The following is an 18,244-nucleotide window of genomic DNA, read 5'->3' as shown; positions in this document are numbered from 1 at the left end:
CACTGGCATGGCTGTGCCAATGAGATGTGTGCTGCATCCTGAAGTTTAGGGGTACTTACAGAGGTCTCCTCAAAGTAAGGGAATGTTTGTTTCCTTGCCTAGGAGCTGCATTGCCCTTATGCCAGTGCTGGAAAATGGATTAGGATTGCGCCCTGTGACAACTAAAATACTGAACTAGATTGGCCTTTGGCCTGATCCAGCAGGGCTATCATGCTCTAGTGTATAATTTTATTTCTATGATTAGGTATGCGTACTTTTTAAGAATCAATTGCTTAATCTACGGTTTTCTTTCGTATACCTATTATGCCTGTTTACCCCATGGGGTTGCTGTCAGGAGTGTGCATTGTACCTTGTACAGCACTCTGAGCTCCTTGGAATAAAATGTAAATATGATGATCTATACAGAAAGCTGTAAGTGTGTGTAAAATAAATTGCTTGTTCTAATAGTCCATGACATTTGAAAGCCACCACAGGATACAGTCCAGAAAGCTACATATGCCAGTTTTTTATCTTAATTTTATTTTAATTTCTTGATCCAGCAACATGTTGGCATATTGGAAAGACATTTAAGTTGACAAACACAGATAAGACAAATCAACATAAGATTAATAAATGATATGCAGTGTTAATAGGAATTTTTTAAAGGAAAACGTATAGCAGTTCTGTCACCTCTTTTTTGAACACAGAGTATCATTTTATCATTAAATGTAGTGTTTTTCTGTACTTTATTTATTGTGTGTACAAAATCTATGACATGTCTTGTACACTTTCTCAGATTAAAAAAGCAATATGAAATATAACGTGAGAACTGTCTGAAGAGTAACAATTGGTAACAAGTACAGTTTCTGTGAGTTTGGTAAGCAGGTATGGCTTCAGTATTTGTATAACTTGCAGCCCAATCTTAACCAATTTTCCAGTGCTGATGCAGCCCCAAGGTAAGGGAATAAATGTTCCCTAATCTTAAGGGGGTCTCCATGATTGCTCCCACCACTGCAGGATGCAGCATATGCCCTGTTGTTACAGCTGCATCAGAATTGGAAAGTTATTTAGGATTGGGCTGTTACTCTCTGTAAACACAAATGGTGTTTCTTTTCTACAGACTATGATACTTTAGTCTTAAACATCTTAAAATCATTAATTGGAATCCAGATAAGACATGTTCTTGAAGAAAGAACATGTAGCCCCTGTATCTCATAGTGAGCTGTTCTGGAGGATCCTTGACTTTTAGGAACGCTTTTTCAGAGTGCAGGTCTTCTCCTGGAAGCAAAGTGCCCGAATTGGGGAGCCTGATGTGCTTGAAGTATCCTGTATCCTTGTTGTACTGTACTTTGGGTCTCAGCCCTTACGTCTGACAATGTGGAACACAATTGTCTGTCAATGTGGGCTAATCAGGTACTCATGAGCAAACTGTTTCCACATACCAAATAGTGAGCACAGAACAGATTTTTTCTGTGTAAATCCAGCACCTGGACCTATGACAGAAGGCTTGAAGTCCAGACCAAATCTCCTCTCTAATGAGGAAGCTTGTCTTCCAGAGTGGTTCATTTTCTCAAGAGTAGCGCTGTTCTTGTCTCCCTCTATTCTGCTTAAAATGATTTGAGGAATCAAGAGGGGGAGCTAAGCTTGTTAAAGTGGGTTGACAAGTCTTCCACGTATGATTGTTTTGGGTTGGGAAATTGCACTGGCGCTGGAAGGTTGGATAGAATTGGACCCCAAGTCTCTCTATCATTAGAAAAATGATGTAAGAGAACACCTAATTCATTTGGTCAATACACATGAAAAAGCCTGCTCTGTTGTAGTATTCCCAACCTCAGAAGATTCATCTTGCCTTGTCTTTGATTTTGTCTTGCCACTTCTTGAAGATGTTTTTTTTATTCTAAGAGGCATTTCACAAGACTGAAGTCTGATTATTCTGACTGCCACTATGAATACTTCAGATACGTATTTGTTTCCATGTTCTTTCACAATGTTCTTTCTTTAAAAAATGTTCTTTCGTTAAAAGCTTTGAATTTCATTTGAATTGTTCACCTTGTTGGTTTTTTTACTTGGCAAGGTGGGATAAAAGTATTTGCTTGTATGTACAAATAATTTTAATAGTAATTCTCATATTATGTGTAGTAATTGGATAGTAAATCTTGTATTATGCCTAGTGCAGAATTTCAGGAGCAATATGTGGTTGATCTCAGATTGGACATACAGTAGTGGTAAGACTTGGCTGGCTGAAGTAGAGATCAATTGGCAACTATGTCTAAGATTGCTCATAAGTGGTTCTGCTCATTCCTGTAACTTACCCTGTGGAATCTTACTCATTGTATGTATTACTCATGTACTTCATGTCCTTCTGAGAAGATTAAGATTTTCAGAGCACTTCTCAGACATCTTAGTAATTCTTACAACAGCATTGTAAAGTAAGTCAGCATCATGTAGAGAGCTAAAGAAAGGTCCCATTAGAATGTTGATGACCACAGCCTGAACATGTTTCAGAAGCAGTATAAAACCTTTGGGGAGGCCCTCTATGGGTCCTGGATAAGGAAGCAGTAGTGAGGTGTCCAGGATGTACATTTTGAAACACACAGGAGAGTTCTAACTTGCTTGTTTTATGTTGCTTCTAATCTATTTAACATTTGGGTGACAATTCAGATTTTTCAGGTTCATTTTGATTGTTTGAAAAGTGGTAATAACTTTATAGTTTTTTCGTAACATCTGGTATATCTGTCCAGAGATATTGGCATAATTTCTTGTTTTGTGACTTCGTATCAGAATGGCTGACAGTCATTGGTGTGCCTCATCATAAATGTTTGTGGTGGCATGGTAAGATAGAATATACTGGTTATGTGGTTTGTGTTTGCTTGAAATTAGTGCCATATGTACATTGTTAGCCTCTCTCCTGCTTCTACCTACCTTTTGATATTTCATTATGTTTTATCTGGTTGCTTGGTTTTGCTTTGCTTCATCCATTGCACAACACGGACTTGACTTCTCTACCAATTTTTTAAGATAGCAAGTTAGAAGCAAGACTGCCTCTGGAAAGAAGATTCAAGTGACAACTCTAGTTTGAATATGTCTTGACTGATTGTGCTTAAGAACAAGCTGACAGTGGTATAATTAAGCTAGTGCTTTTGTGCAAATCTTGACTAATGGTCACTTCTAGAAATGCTGTATTTAAAAGATATGTATTAATGTTCCGCACCTATTTCTATATGCATTATTATGTAATAGGTGAGCACGCCTGTGTCTTGAAATATCTTGATATAAAGCACAAGGAGATATTGAAAAGCCAGGGAAAATTTGCTTTTAGTTTATTCAGTTTCTTGTCACATATAGTATTTCATAGTCCTTTCGAGTTTTATGCAGTTAGGGTAGCAGAGATCATGTCTTACAACGTAAGGTTGGAATTTTCTTCTACCTTACAGCTAGTAGCCGTATTGGTTTGTTGCCACAGAAACTGCAGTTTTGTAGCACGTCAAAGATTAAAACTTGACAATTTATTTCAGCATAAACTTTCATGTACAATCTTGCTTCTAATAGTGTGGGAGATACATTCCACTAAAGTTGAGTTCTGCATGAAACAGTACTATTGTGGACCTTCCCTATTCACGGGCTCGGCATCTGCAGATTTCAGTATCTGCAGATGCCAAGCCCACTGCTGCAGGGCTTCAGAGGACCTCCTGGATCCAACCGGAAGGCAATTCCAGCCAAGTCTGGGAGGTCCTCTGAGGCTCTTTAGCCTTGGAGTTAATTATCTGCACAATTCAGTATCAGTGGAAGTTCCTGGAATGGATCCCCTGTGAATACCAAGGGCCCATTGTATAGGAGACATCATTTAACTATGAGGTAGGAAACTGGTGCTGATGTCTGAAGGTACCCAGAATGCACTACTCTCTTTGACTGCAATAACTGTCACTCGCAGGCATGGTGAAGAGCACCATACCAAGCTGCATTATGGGAAAGTATTGCTGTACTAAAGTCTACTATTTCATCAGATGCATAAAGTGAGATCCTCAGTGAACAGACATATATCACAGCCTTGTTTCTAAGGCAACAAAAGTTGTCTACCTGCAGATTTTTTTTAACTTGAACCATCTCAAGGACAGCATCTGCAGTTGATTACATTTTTTTAACCATTTCTGCCTGTTGGCAGCAGTGGTTTTAGCAGTACACTACATGGAAAGCACTGATAATGTTAATGGCAGGTTTTATTTATTTATTGAAACTGGTTTTAGTTTTTTCCCTGCTTCTGCAGGCAGCTGTGATTGCACTGATGACTTTTCTGGTGGCCTACTCCTGTCAGTTGCCTGGTTTTTTGCTTTAGAATGCTGTTCTGAACATGAAAGCCTACTTAGAGCCCAGTCCTTAGGTCCGTGGCATGGCTCTGCACCGCAGACCTAAGTCATAAAGGTGCCGTAAGGCATGTTTGCAGGGCTCACCATTGGGCTCCTGCCACAGCTAGCCCAGCTCCAGCCGGTGTTGGGCTAGTGCGCAGCAGTCACCCAGGTTCTGTGGCTCAGCAGTCTCCTGGACCGCCGGGCTGTGGAACGGGGGGCAGGAGTATGGCCCGGGGGCGGCATTCTGGGGAGGGGGGAGCGTGGCCGGGGCAGGCAGGAGGCGTGTTGGGGGAGGGAGCGAGGCGGATCCGCGGAGCTGAGCTCCACTGGATCCAAGACACTTGTGCAGGGCTGCGCGCCCTACACGAGCACTTTTACTTTAGCACCAACCTTTTGGTTGCCACTAAAGTGAGTAGCCCCATTGCGGGGCTGCTTCCCTTACTTACTCCCTTACTGCTTCCCTTACCCTTCTCCCGAGGAGCCTCCTGCAGTAGCGCAGGAAGTGTAGGATCTGGCGGCAGCCCTCCACGGAGCCGCCGGACCTGGATGCTGCGGGCAGCTCAGGATTGGGCTGTTACTCTTTTGTATGGTGAGGTGTCCATGCTTTAGAAGAAAACTGTACTATTTTGGAAGAAGAGCATAATTTAACAAAAATGGCCAAATAGTGAATTCTTTAAAATATCTTGTGAACTGCTAATCAGAAATCATGGCAAGCTGTATAGGACTGAGAAGACATCCATGACTATACTCATCCTCTCTGCTCCTTGGCACCAAGTCATTTATTGAAGATCTTACTTTTTAGGATCTCTTCAGTTCTGCCACAAATGACTTTGGAGTGTCTGAAGACCAAAGTAACAGGAAAGACATGGGGGCTTATTTCACCACATCTGCAAAACCAAAATCAAGGCAAATCCAACAGAGGTTGTAAGAGGGTTAGTTTGAACCTGTTGTGACACCAAATGGCCTTGATTTTAACTTGCACAGGGTTATGGTTAGGGTCGCACAGCCTTTCTCCATATCTTAAGAGTTCAGGCATTCTGGCAGCTGACTCCTAACAAAATCCCCTTGTGCCAACCCAGTGGCACCAGGATGGCTTGCACCACGTCCAGCAGGGCAGTTTTTCAGGCTGGAGATATCCTTGCCATGAGGAAAACCACAGCCACAGCAATGGGTCTTCTTGGACCTGTGCCTGCTGAATCAGTGGTGAGCGTTCAAGTGGATCTTTGTCAGCAGATCTTGCCCAGGAAGGGGGGGTCGGATATGGTGCATGCCTGTGTGACCAGGGCTCCCCTGCTGGGCCTCGTATGTCTACACCTGCCCCATTATGGCCCTCATCCCGCTCCTCTACTGCTGGTTATGGAGGCTTTCTGCCCTGGTGCATGTTGAGGCCTGCACTGGTGTGAGCAGAATGGCACTTACTATCTTCTGCACTGTCATAATGTGCTTTATGGCAGCTGCTCTTCTGGCATAAGGTGAGTGTAGGATTGCACAGTGGGTGTGATTGGAAGTTGCAATTGCTTTGGTGAAATCAACATAGCACATTCTATTTAGGCTTTTACTCAGGGGGTGGGGAACATTGGAGGCAACAGGAAAAATGTCTTGCTCACAGTTATATAGGCAGTATTGTTGCCAAAATTTGTTAATGAGCAATTTGGCTATGTTAAGTTGAATCCAAAGAAAGTCAATCATGACTAAGCATTATTGAAATCAAGTTAATTGTGACCAACTCAGGACCTGGTAATTTCAATGGGACTTAAACAGGATTGACTTTATTTTTGCCTGCATTTGTTTTCCCTTCTTGTGTTTATTTTTGTCTTCTTTTTTAGATTGTGAGCCCTTTTGGGACAGGGAGCCATTTAGTTATTTGATTTTTCTCTGTAAACCGCTTTGTGAACTTTTAGTTGAAAAGCGGTATATAAATACTGTTAATAATGTTAATTAATAATTCTTAGTTTGTGAGCCCTGCCTCTCGGGCCAGGGACCTGATTTCTCATTCTTTGGAATGTGTTGTGCACCCAGATGGGGCTCAGTAGGAATATTTAGGCATAGGCGCTATGTCTAGGATAGCACCTAGTTGGTGCTTCCAAGGATATTTAGGCACAGGTAAAAATAAGAAAAGTTGAAATTAAGATAATAGTGAGCCCTGTATGGGTTGCTGGAAAGGGTAGTGATACTAGGATTATTGTTCAGAGTGTTAATTTTTAGCCTTGTGTATCTAAGCAAGAAGAATAGTGAATTTCTTTTGTTGCTTCCTCCTAGTCAATTGAAAGAAGCATTTTTTTTTTTTACTTTTCAGACACTATTTTAAAGAATTACCTGAACCTTGGTAATATTTTGGGTATGCCTGGTATCTGAAATACTTTTTTACTACTGTTTGCAGCTTCTGAAGTAATACCCCCCAAAAGCATGTCTTGAGCAGCTGGATTTTAAATAGCAGCAGTGAACTCTAATACCACCTGGAAACTTGCTGTCAAATGGGCACAGTGTAGCATGGCAAAAGCCAGAGACCAATACTAGATAGTTGATGCTGAGAGTTTTAAAAGTTAGTTTAGAAGCATTCTGAATGCTGCATTGTTATGTAGAGAAATACTAAAGCTATACATGATGGAGAAATGTTTTTATTTTTATGTTTGAATCCCTATAAGGTTACAGAATTTTGGAGAAACTAGAATTATCAGAAATGTGAATTGTTGGCAAACAAGAATTTAATTTTTTTGTTTCTGTTACAGATGATCGATACTAAGAAACAGATGGTTGGATCTGCTATAAATAGTGATTGGCCTTAAGTTGACTAGTAATCGTAGTGAAGAAATCTCATAGGAACTCGTTCTTTCTTAGTTGTTTTGTACCACAAATTCAATCATGTATGGAAGTGCTCGGTCAGTTGGTAAAATTGAGCCAAGTAGTCAGAGTCCTGGGCGTTCACCAAGGCTGCCACGATCACCACGGCTGGGCCATCGTCGAACCAACAGCACAGGTGGCAGCTCTGGAAGTAGTACTGGGGGTGGCAGCGGCAAAACACTTTCTATGGAAAATATCCAATCCTTAAACGCTGCCTATGCCACTTCAGGCCCTATGTACCTAAGTGACCATGAGAACGTGGGTGCAGATACTCCTAAAAGCACCATGACCCTTGGCCGGTCTGGAGGGCGTTTGCCTTATGGTGTTAGGATGACTGCTATGGGTAGCAGCCCTAACATTGCCAGTAGTGGTGTTGCCAGTGATACTATTGCATTTGGAGAACATCATCTTCCTCCCGTGAGCATGGCATCCACAGTGCCTCATTCGCTACGCCAGGCTAGAGACAATACTATAATGGACCTGCAGACTCAACTCAAGGAAGTTTTGAGAGAGAATGATCTGCTACGCAAGGATGTAGAGGTGAAAGAAAGCAAACTTAGTTCCTCCATGAACAGTATCAAGACATTCTGGAGTCCTGAGCTAAAGAAGGAAAGAGCCCTAAGGAAAGATGAAGCATCCAAAATAACTATTTGGAAGGAACAGTATCGAGTAGTGCAGGAAGAAAACCAGGTTAGTAGCTTAAGGAATTCAGATGAATGTGGGAGAGGGGCATTTACAAGGGAAGGAGTCCATTAAATAGTTTAATTGATGAATTTTGGATTGGTGACGCAAGACTGCATTTTGAATTTGAACAAGTTATTTTATTGATCTAGTTTAGTTTTTCTTATTTTAAGAATATATAGTAACAATATACAATATTTGAAGAAAATTCATGACGTAGCTTTTGGGTCTGTGTTTTGCTGTTCACAAAGACAATTGTGGGGAAGTTATCTTATCCTTTCCCATAAATTCATTATCCTAACCCAGGGGTGTCCAAACCTTTTGGCAGGAGGACCACATCATCTCTCTGACACTGTGCCAGGGGCCGGGAAAAAAAAGAATTAATTTACATTTCAAATCTGAATAAATTACATAAATGAATATATTAGAGATGGAACTTACATGAATGAATGATGGTCTTGCAATAGCTGAAGGCCTATAAAAGGCCTTGCACAAAGCAAGGCCAGCCTTTCCTTTGCTGTCGCTGCTGCATCACAGATGTGAAACAAAAAGGAGTGGAAGGAGACCTCATCCTACAGATCATGCGAGAGGTTGAACAGATGGTCGTCACGCTGAGAGCAGTTGCATCAGGCCAGCATGGGCTCCAGCAAGTCTCTGGAGGGCCAGAGGCTCACTAGAGACTGGGGACTCCCTGAGGGCCAGATTGGGAGTCCTTGAGGGCTGCAAGTGGCCCCAGGGCCGGGGTTCAGGCACCCCTGTCCTAACCCAATCAAGTCAAAAAGTTTTCCCAGAACTCTTGGGCCCAGTGATCAAACTGCATGTATTAAAATGTCTGTAAAGAAGGCACCAGGATGCTCTATAATTATGTGTGTAACTTGGATATTAGTGAAAGTGCTAGTCACTCAGTAGTAGTTGCACACTGATGCAGCAAACCTTCCTAGTATTTGGTTGTCAAATATTTGGGAGAGACATGTGTCTTGACTGTTTAGAAGCTTACAGAATTATGAATGGTGGGAAGGAAAATGTGTTTATCCTCTCTCAAAGTACTATAACTTGGGTTAACTTAATTACTTAAATAATTGATAGTAGGTCCAGGACAGGTTTAAAGAAGTTTGTCACACAATTGGCTTACGGAATGTGGGCCACTAGCACAACAGACTTTAAAAATAACTAGAGAAATCAATGGTTCATTCGTCTGTTAAAGACTTTTGGTCATGATAGCTAAAAACAGAATAGCTTTATGCAGATGCTGGGGAGGTGGGATGATAATATCCATCTTGTCCAGCTTGTGAATTTCTCAAATGAATGTGTGGTTCCACTGTTGGAGACTGAGCATTAGATGCACCTTTTCTCTGTGAAGGAAGGCAGTAAGGATGTTTTTATTTTCAAGTGAAAAAGGCTGCACACCTGTGCCCACTTTCTTGGGATATAGTTTTGGCTTTGTGGGAGTTACTTCTGGGTCAACATGTATGGGAGTGGAAACTATAGTTAGAGTACAATTAAAGGGACTTTGGAAGGCAATGGAATATAGTAGATTAAATGTAAAGGAATGGTCCCTAGAATAAGCTGTAGTACTTTAGATTCAAAGAGTTTTACAGTAGAATTGATCTTGATTATGGAAGTGCGTCTTCTCAAAAAGTAGTTTGGAATACTTTTGTCTTCAAAACATGACATTTCAATCTAAATACTAAGATTTAAAAATTTGAATGCATTATATTATGGCAATGTTTTGTATGTAAATATTTGATAGGTCGTTTGGTTACTCAATATCTTGTACATTTAGAGAAGAGGTCATTATTGGTTTTTGTGCATTGTATTTCCGTCATTTCTTCCACCCATTCTAATTATTCATTTAACTTAAATGCAAGGTCTTTATTGTCTGAACCAACTGTAATTACAACTGCAAGACTGTGCAACTTTGTTCCCAAAAGGAAGAGTGCTATTTAAAAGCAAAGTGGAATGTGTAATGAGATATGGAAACTAGGAACGCTAATTAATTAGTTCACTCCAATTAGGCTGTTTTATATTCTATATTGGTTGAAGTTTGGCCTTTCTGTCCTTTGTGAAGAAGATTTGGTTAATGAAACCACAGTTAAAGCATTTCCACTTTGGACTAGGGATGACTTTGAACAAAGTTAAGAGGCACCAAAAACTGGCCAAAGTGATTAAGCCAACTGTTTTATATAAAACAGGGGTGTCAAACCTCTGTGTACCAGATGCAGCCCCTGGAAGCAATTTATTCAGCCCCCATTATAATAGGGTTCTCCCAGCTTGATAATTAATCTATCTGTTATCTTGAAATTGTGAGCAAGATTTGCACATTTTCTCTTCTGTCATTTGCAGCTAATGAGTTTGTATGTGAGAACAAAGTGCTTATTTCTGATCATAATCTGCTTAATAATGTCACTCCTGCTTAATGATGGTCATTGGTTTCCTGGTCACTTCTGGCCCTCAGCAGGCACCATGAATGCTATTCAGTCCACAATGTGAAATGAGTTTGTATATTTTGGTCAAAGGTCTGCAGGCCGGATGCGGCCTTCAGGAGTTCTTCTTCCTGCCCTCAGACTCTGCCACCGCCACCATTTGCTCTCAGTTGCTTTCAGCTGCTGAGCTGTCACTGCTGAAAGGGTGGCCCACGTGATTGGGCTGTCCCATATCTTGAAAATATGATCAAGGTTTATGTATTTTCTCTTCTCTTGTTTGCAGCTAATGAATTACTAAATGAGAAAAAGTGCTTACTTGCAGTCATGATCTGCTTAATGATATCTCTTCCGGCCCTCAGCAGTCATCATGAATAGTATTTGGCCCACTGTATGAAATGAGTTAGACACCCCTGTTCTAGATAATGTCGTGTCATAAATGGAAGGAACAAAAAAACACCTGTAATAAACATTTTGTGTTTGGATTCTAAGTCTTAAGTATTGAACTCTGATTTCATGATTTTCCCTTGGAGTTATGATTCTTTTCCACTTCAGATTTCATGTTTTTTTCCTAAGTAGAGATGAATAGGAAGTCCTAATAAAAGGTTTCTGGTTTCTGCTTTCTCCAGTTTCAGATATATGTGCAGTTTTTACAGCATGTAACGATGACTTGATAAATCAAGGCTGAGGAAAATTAAACAACACTTCATTATTTGGTGTGTTCTACAAAATATTGCTCAACAACCCTCTTCATTATTTGGTTCAGTGTAGAACATTTGGTTGTCTAGTTTACATTTTACCATGATATTCTTTCTTTGTTATTAAAGGAATAAAGGCTAAAATAAAGTGTAGATTGATAACCTTTTTAGAGAATGGAAACCTTATTGGACAAACCAGAAATGTACCTGTTGCTAGTGTCTGTGTCCAGCTGCTGCTTATTAGGGTCCTTTCCAGGTTGAAAAATGTAAAACTTAATGAAAAGAGGGGCTGATGTTTTGAGTTTTGCATGCTAGTCCATGCAGCAGTATCAGTGTGCAAATGTGTGCGGTCAGCTGCCTTTGTACTTTGAAAAGTAGATTTACTTTGCTTTTTATGCATCACCTTTGCTGTGCACTCTTCAAGTTATAGCATGAGAACCCTGTTTTTGCTTAGGACTTTCTGCATCTGCCAATCTCTTCCTTCACGCAGTCCTGTAGATGGATTTGGCACTTTATCGGCTAAAAAACAATGGAATAGGGTAGGCGTAAAGACTGTAGGGAGTGGCATATGGTCTTGAACACACACGAACCACGTACGCCTGCCCCCCCGGCAGTCCATCCATGACACAATTGTGTGTTGGGCAGAAAATTGGAGGAGTTGGCAAATTAACGAGAGAATTTTGTTTCGGCACCCACTCACTGTCTGCCCCTAGCTTTCCACTTCCATGGAGTCTAGACCAACTCCATCCTCTTCTTGCTCTGACGATGGGGAGGGCCACACTGCATCTGGTCTCCCCCTCTAGAAGTGACTGGCGATGACATCTTTGTCAATTATTTCCAGTGTACTTCTAGTAGATGGTCCAAGCGAAGTAGTACAGCAGGGAAAACATTGAGAAAAGCTGCTCTAGAGAGATCCTGGCCCTTTGAGGCCAATTTCTGGGAGAGGAAGGGGGCTGCAACCCACTTTCTTCCTCTCCTACTTAAGCTATGGAATATTAGATTCAAGCCCAGCTTTTCCTCCTAATTTGGACCCATCCTACACCTGTACGATATTCAGAGTGAGGTGGCAGAATTCTAGATTGTTCCATTTCAGACTGCATGTGGAGAAGTGGATTTTTTTTTAATCCATTGCCTTTTAAAAAGAAAAGAAAAGCATTCTACGTGTGGTTAAACCAGAAAATCAGAGAGAGGGCTGCGTTAAAGGCTTCCTCCAACGTGTTCATATGCTACAATAAGCAATACTCTTTGCAAGGGAAAATCTTCTAAAATATGAACTTGTATCTTCAGTCTGAAGTGGAACAGTGAAGTGGAACTTCACTGCTTACCAGCTTCCTCTGTATAATGTGTGGATTAGATCTATTTGTCCAATTACAAAAGTTGGATTTATAGCTTCAGTCCTTTTAACCCTCAAATTGCATTCATTTGATGAATACTGGGCTGGATATATTGAACGTAGGGGAACTTGCCTTTAAGTAGACATGCATAGATTGTGGTGATGGTCTTTATGGTACCAGTTGTTAAATAATATTTATGTACTGCTTTTCAACAAAGAAATTTACAAAGCAGTTTATAGAGATAAACAAATGGTTCCCTGTCCCAAATGGGCCCTTTTGAACATTTGTTCAATCTGCCAAATTAATGTTTTTAAAAGTTGTGTTATTCTCACTCTGCCATTCCTTTTTAATTGTGAACTTTTGGGATAGCAAACTTATACCCTGTTGTTCTATGTTATTATCATTCCTGAATCTCTTGGGTAGAGTGATCTGCAAATCTTAAAAAGTGCAAATACCTTTAAATAAAAAAGACCTAGAAAACTATATGCCAAGCTTTTGTGACTGCAATTTGTTTCTAATCATGACCATCTGATTACACCTAATTTAATGTGTAGGAAAAATGCCTACATTTAGGCATATTTTTCTAGCTCACAGCTGAAGTGTTTTGACACTCTGCCTGCTGTGTCGTCATCTGGCACCTGTATCAGCAGATGATCTTTGCAACAAAATGCAACAAAATTGTCAATATTCAAACATGGACATCTCAGGTGTTTTTCAGTATTTTCACATACAGATTCTGCTGGCTACCATTTTGTCAATAAGATTTTCCATTGTCATAAGAAGAGCCCCGCTGGATCAGACTAAAGGCTCATCTGGTCCTTTTTCCTGTATCTCACGGTGACCCACCAGCTGCCTCAGGGAGCACACAAGACAACAAGAGATCTGCATCATGGTGCCCTTCCTTGCATCTGGCATCGTGGTTATTGACTTTGTTATTGACCCTTAGGAGCCCAGCCCCAGGAAGGATAAAAATAGATCTTTTAAAATGGCTTTTTGTTTTAACTTGGATTTTTAAAATACTTTATTTAAACATTTTTAATCTCAGTCTCCTTATCCCAAAAGCGGAGCACCTGACACGGCTCACAAAATACAAAGCAAAAATACAAAATCCCGAATAAATTGCAAGACCATAAAATATAAAAAAGTAAACATAATTATAAAAATCAGTGACACTTTATCAAGTGCAGTTCTGCGGGGCAGCCTGATACCTTAGTTGCCAATCTCCCCAGAACTTTGCACCAAGCAGCCGCTTTCACTGCTCATCACCTCAGCAGGTTCTGTGCTTGGATTTCTGGGCAGATGTGACTGCCCAGTACAAAGTTCTGGGGAAGTTGGCAACAAAGTTATCAGGCTGCCCCACGTAATGGGCAAGTTCCTTTTGCACCCAGGATGGGTTTTTGGTCCACAGTTGTCCCAAGTTTGGACACCACTGGTATAAGCAAATGAACTTGGGCAAAAGTATCTAATTTTTAGGACAAGCACTACACATAGAGAACAGCTGATGTTATAACAGTATTCAAATTATGATCATTTAGACCAGGAGTGTTAAACTCTTTTCATACAGTGGACTGAATAGTGTTCATGATGCCTCCTGAGGGCTGGAAGTGGTGTCACTAAGCCATTTCTGCCCAACATTGCATACACGCAACAGGGATCAAATGTGTACATCTGTGGGCTGCGCAGAAATGGGCTAAGCAGGTAATAACCAGAAATAAGCACTTTTTCTCTTAAGAACTAATTAGCTGCACATTATAGAAGAGAAAATTATGCAAATCTTGATCATATTTTCAAGATATGAGTGAACTAAATTATCATGCAGGCTGCCCTTTCAGCAGTGACACCTTAGGATAGCTCAGTAGCTGTGAGCAATTGATGGTGGTGCTGGGAGAGCCTGAGGGCCAGATAAAGAGTTTTCATGGGCTGCATCTGGCCAGTGGGCCTTATGTTTAATACACCTGGTTTAGACTATACCAGCTGTACAGCATGCATTTTTACGTAGATTTTAAAAAGATAAAATTCATGAAAAACCTTATCACAAATTGCATGTTTATGCAATAAGTGTAATCTTTTACAGGTTTATTCAGAAATAATTTCCACGGTGTTCAGTGGGGCTTCCAGGAACATGTGTATAAGATTGCATCATAAGTTAATCATCCTAATGACTAAATAAGTTTTTATTTATAAGTATTTATAAATAAGTATTTATTCAGTTAAATTAGCAGATTACTTTTTTTTTGCGAATGTAACCACTAGTTACCAGTTTTTATTTAAATCAACAAATGCTTTGAATCACCTACAACAGGCAGTAATTTAGCTATTCTTACTTCCTCTCATCATCTTACCATCTGTCCCTTTGTCACAGAACAGGACTTTAGTGTTTACCAAATACTGGGGAACATATAGAACCACTCCATGTCTTTTAACAGGTATTGCATCAGAAATATAATTCAATAGAAAGAACAAAGGATCAGATGGAGTATTTAGTTTTAACAAATTATATAAAAATAGCTGTTTTACAAAGTTGCTATGCCCTGTCTCAGCATCACCACATGTGAATGTGTTAGTTCTGCCAAAAGACCAACAACTGCCATAGTTTATTCCATAAACATTATTTATATATTTTAAAGAATGTTAAATGCCACTATCTAGCCATCTTTATGCAGTCTTTCTTTGGTATCAGGCTAACAATGAATTTTGTCACTTTTCCACACAGGTAAGATCAAACCCCTTACCCCTTCTTAGAATTTATACTGCTGATCTTATCTTTTTCTTTAAAACCTTGACCCCCTTTGTCTCTATTATTATTATTTATTATTAACAGTATTTATATACCGCTTTTCAACTAAAAGTTCACAAAGCGGTTTACAGAGAAAAATCAAATATTTGATTCTATCTCAATATTCTATCTAAATATTTAAAATAGGTTTTACACAGGTCTTACTGTTTTTCTTAAAATTGATATCCTCATAAAGAGCCATATTTTCTTAATTGAATACTGTATAAAGTTATTTGTCAATATTGGAATTCATGGAGGTTTATCAATTATGTCTACATGTTCCTTGTAATTACTCTGGTCTGCAAAATAAAACTAAATTTTTGGCGCCCAAGAAAAACCTGTTGAATCCTAACAGTACTTATATGCTGAACTCAAATATGTTACTAGTTTTTTACCTATCACACGGGGATTTTTAGTGGCACACCAGGTTAAATCGGAAAAAAATGATAAATTTATATAAATGTATATAATACATAATACACTTTAATACTCCCTAAAAAGTGACAATTTTTTTTTTCTGTATTTAGCATCTGGAACATCCCTGTAAGTGTACAATGATAGTCAGCAAGCATGCTGAAACTCCATTTACTCTGGTACTTGTTTTCCATGATTAAGATGTCTTAATGAAATTACTTGCCATGTTTGTCACCGACTGCATTAAGATTCTCTGTAAGATTCACTGTGCAGCTTCCCTGGGCCTCAGATCCCTTTATAAGGGCATAAAAATGTCACTTCTGGTTTCCCTGAGAAACTGGAAGTCACATATTGTTGCCTGAAACTGTTCATTCAGGTGGTCAGGGAGGCCCGGCATGGCTTCCTCAGCCCTTAGAACATCCTCTGGATGTCACTGGAGCAGAACTCCAGTCTCATTTGAAGGGTCCACATGGGCCCTCCCTCGCAGGTTTGGAACCCGTGGGTATCAGATAACGTGGGCCCATCTCTCTATTCTGTTAACCTTTATTCTTGATGTATTTTCTCTTATTTCCTATTTATTAGATTTATATCCTACTTTTCTTCCTGAGCTGGCCTACAAAGTGGCTTTCTAGATTCATATCCTGCTTTTCTTCCCAAGTTGGCCTACAGAGTGGTTTACAAACATAAAAATCATTTAACAATATAAACATTCAATAGTCTAAACATTAAAAAACCTTAAAATCTTAATAAAACACAAAACCAGCAGCATTGAGATAGGAAAAAGCCTGTAAAATCTAAAATGGCATGGAAATAAATGATACAGATTGAAAACCATTAACTTAGAAAGCCAATCTAAAAAGAAATGTCTTTATGCCCTGTCAGAAAGCCTCTAAAGAGGAAGCAGATTGTAAACTGGGAGGTAGGGAGTTCCATAAGGATTTCATAAGGGAGTTCCACTGAGAAGGTCCTATTTCTTGCTGCCACCCCTCCCACCTCTATAGGTAACAGCACCTTTAAAAGGGTGTAAAATGGTCTTCCCTTTCTCCAAGCCATATGGACCTTTTAAAGGTCAGAGCCAGCACCTTGAATTGGGCCTTGAAACAAATTGGCAGCCAGTGCAGCTGCTGGAGTCGTGACTTGACAGAGTTGAACTACCTACCTCTAGCAATCACACTTACTGTGGCATTGTGCACAAACTGCAGTTTCTCAGCCATTTTTAAGGACAGCCCCACATAGAGGTTATTACAGTAGTTCAGTCTTGATGTCATCATGACATGGATCACCATGGCCAGGTTCACATGATCAAGGTAAGGCCACAGCTGGTGCATCAGCCAAAGCTGGGAAAATGCCTCTCTCAGCCCACAGCCGCCACCTGGGAATCCAGGAGCAGTTGCAAGTCCTGGCAGACCCCCTCCTTTAGAGGGAGTGCAACCCCATTTAAAGCAGGACAATATTCCAGTACCAGCATGTTGGATTTCCAGCCCAGGAGAACCTCTATCTTGTCTGGATTTAATCTCAGCTTGTTAACCCTCATTCAGGTCCCATCTTCCTCCAGGTGATGCTTCCCAACCACCCTGGAATCTGGTAGAAAGGAGAGAGAGAGCTGGGTGTCATCAACATACTGATTGCACCCCACTCCAAATCCCCAGATGACCTCTCCCTGTGGTTTCATGTTGCTGATCACTAGCATGGAGGATAGGATTTAATTGTGTAGCAACCCATACTTCAAGGACAGGGTGTTAAACAGATATCCCCCAGCACCACCCTCTGGGACCTATCTGTCAAGTAGGAGTGGATGCACCTGTCGTATACTCCCGGGGTTTTAGGGTGCTCAGAGTTCTTGGCTCTCAAACCCTAGAGCCCTCAAGGACCCCTATTCGGTAGTACTGCCACCACCCTGTACGTGCCAGTGTCTCAGTCCAGGGACACCGAGACCCTCTAGGCTTAATTCTATCCCTTGCAGGCACTGAGCACTTTCTTTAATTAAAGCCTCAGTCCTCAAGTTACTAGTCCTCAATGAGTATTTGGTAGCTTGCTGAACAGCTGGGCAGGATTCTGAACCTTTGTCCCCAACAGACAATGAACAACTCAGTAAAAGGATTTTTACTTTATTAAATGCATAGGGTTACATAAAGTTACAAAAGGCAGCAAATGCTAGAGACATAAAACTTATAGGAAACATATCAGCATTAAAATAACAAAACTAACTTAGTTAGGGAATAACTAATCTCTATTATTCCCTAACTCTCACCTGGGTCAGCTTTCTTTTGTAGATCTTTCAGCTCCAGGTTACCTGTGTTACCAGCTCCAGGTTACATGGCCCTGGTGGACCAGGCTCTCAACCTGCAGGATCTTGCACCCACAACCTTTTCCACCAAAAGACCCGACACACCCCTTGGGCTTTGTTCTTATACTTCTCATGCTAACAGGATGGAGGTGACTCTGTACTTATTTAAACTGTCCAATCAGAAACTCTTGGGGACAGAATCTTCCCGAAGTGGGGCTGGATGCTAGCCCGCTTAGTTCTTCCCCTCCCCACTGGAGATCCACCTGCATTCCATCCTTGATGGGCGCCTTTCTGTCTGCATAGGTGCTACATTATTACCTTCCATTGAGTTAATTTCATTGGCTGTTGTTACTCACATCCTTGCAGCTAGGAACTGCAAGCTACTTTTCTGTTACTGGTTTACTTTGGTTCAGGCTCTACATGCTACTAGGCCTAAACTGTACATATTCACGACAGTACCTCAAAACA

The 18,244-nt window shown here is 40.5% G+C and overlaps 1 protein-coding gene across 5 annotated transcripts in view; it reads left to right on the top strand.

Annotated features, from left to right (window-relative positions):
* ERC1 (ELKS/RAB6-interacting/CAST family member 1) overlaps window positions 1-18,244 on the top strand; it is a 210,856-nt gene that overhangs the window by 4,446 nt on the left and 188,166 nt on the right. For all 5 annotated transcript variants that reach the window (XM_066633526.1, XM_066633525.1, XM_066633524.1 and 2 more), the window contains exon 2: window positions 7,055-7,856. In XM_066633526.1, the coding sequence (XP_066489623.1) occupies window positions 7,188-7,856 (669 nt within the window). In that variant the 5' untranslated portion in view covers window positions 7,055-7,187. The remainder of the gene's footprint in view (window positions 1-7,054; window positions 7,857-18,244) is intronic.

Source organism: Tiliqua scincoides, chromosome 7, assembly GCF_035046505.1.
Source record: "Tiliqua scincoides isolate rTilSci1 chromosome 7, rTilSci1.hap2, whole genome shotgun sequence".
In the NCBI taxonomy this organism is placed as follows: Eukaryota; Metazoa; Chordata; class Lepidosauria; order Squamata; family Scincidae; genus Tiliqua; species Tiliqua scincoides.
This window is presented reverse-complemented; position numbering and strand designations above follow the sequence as displayed.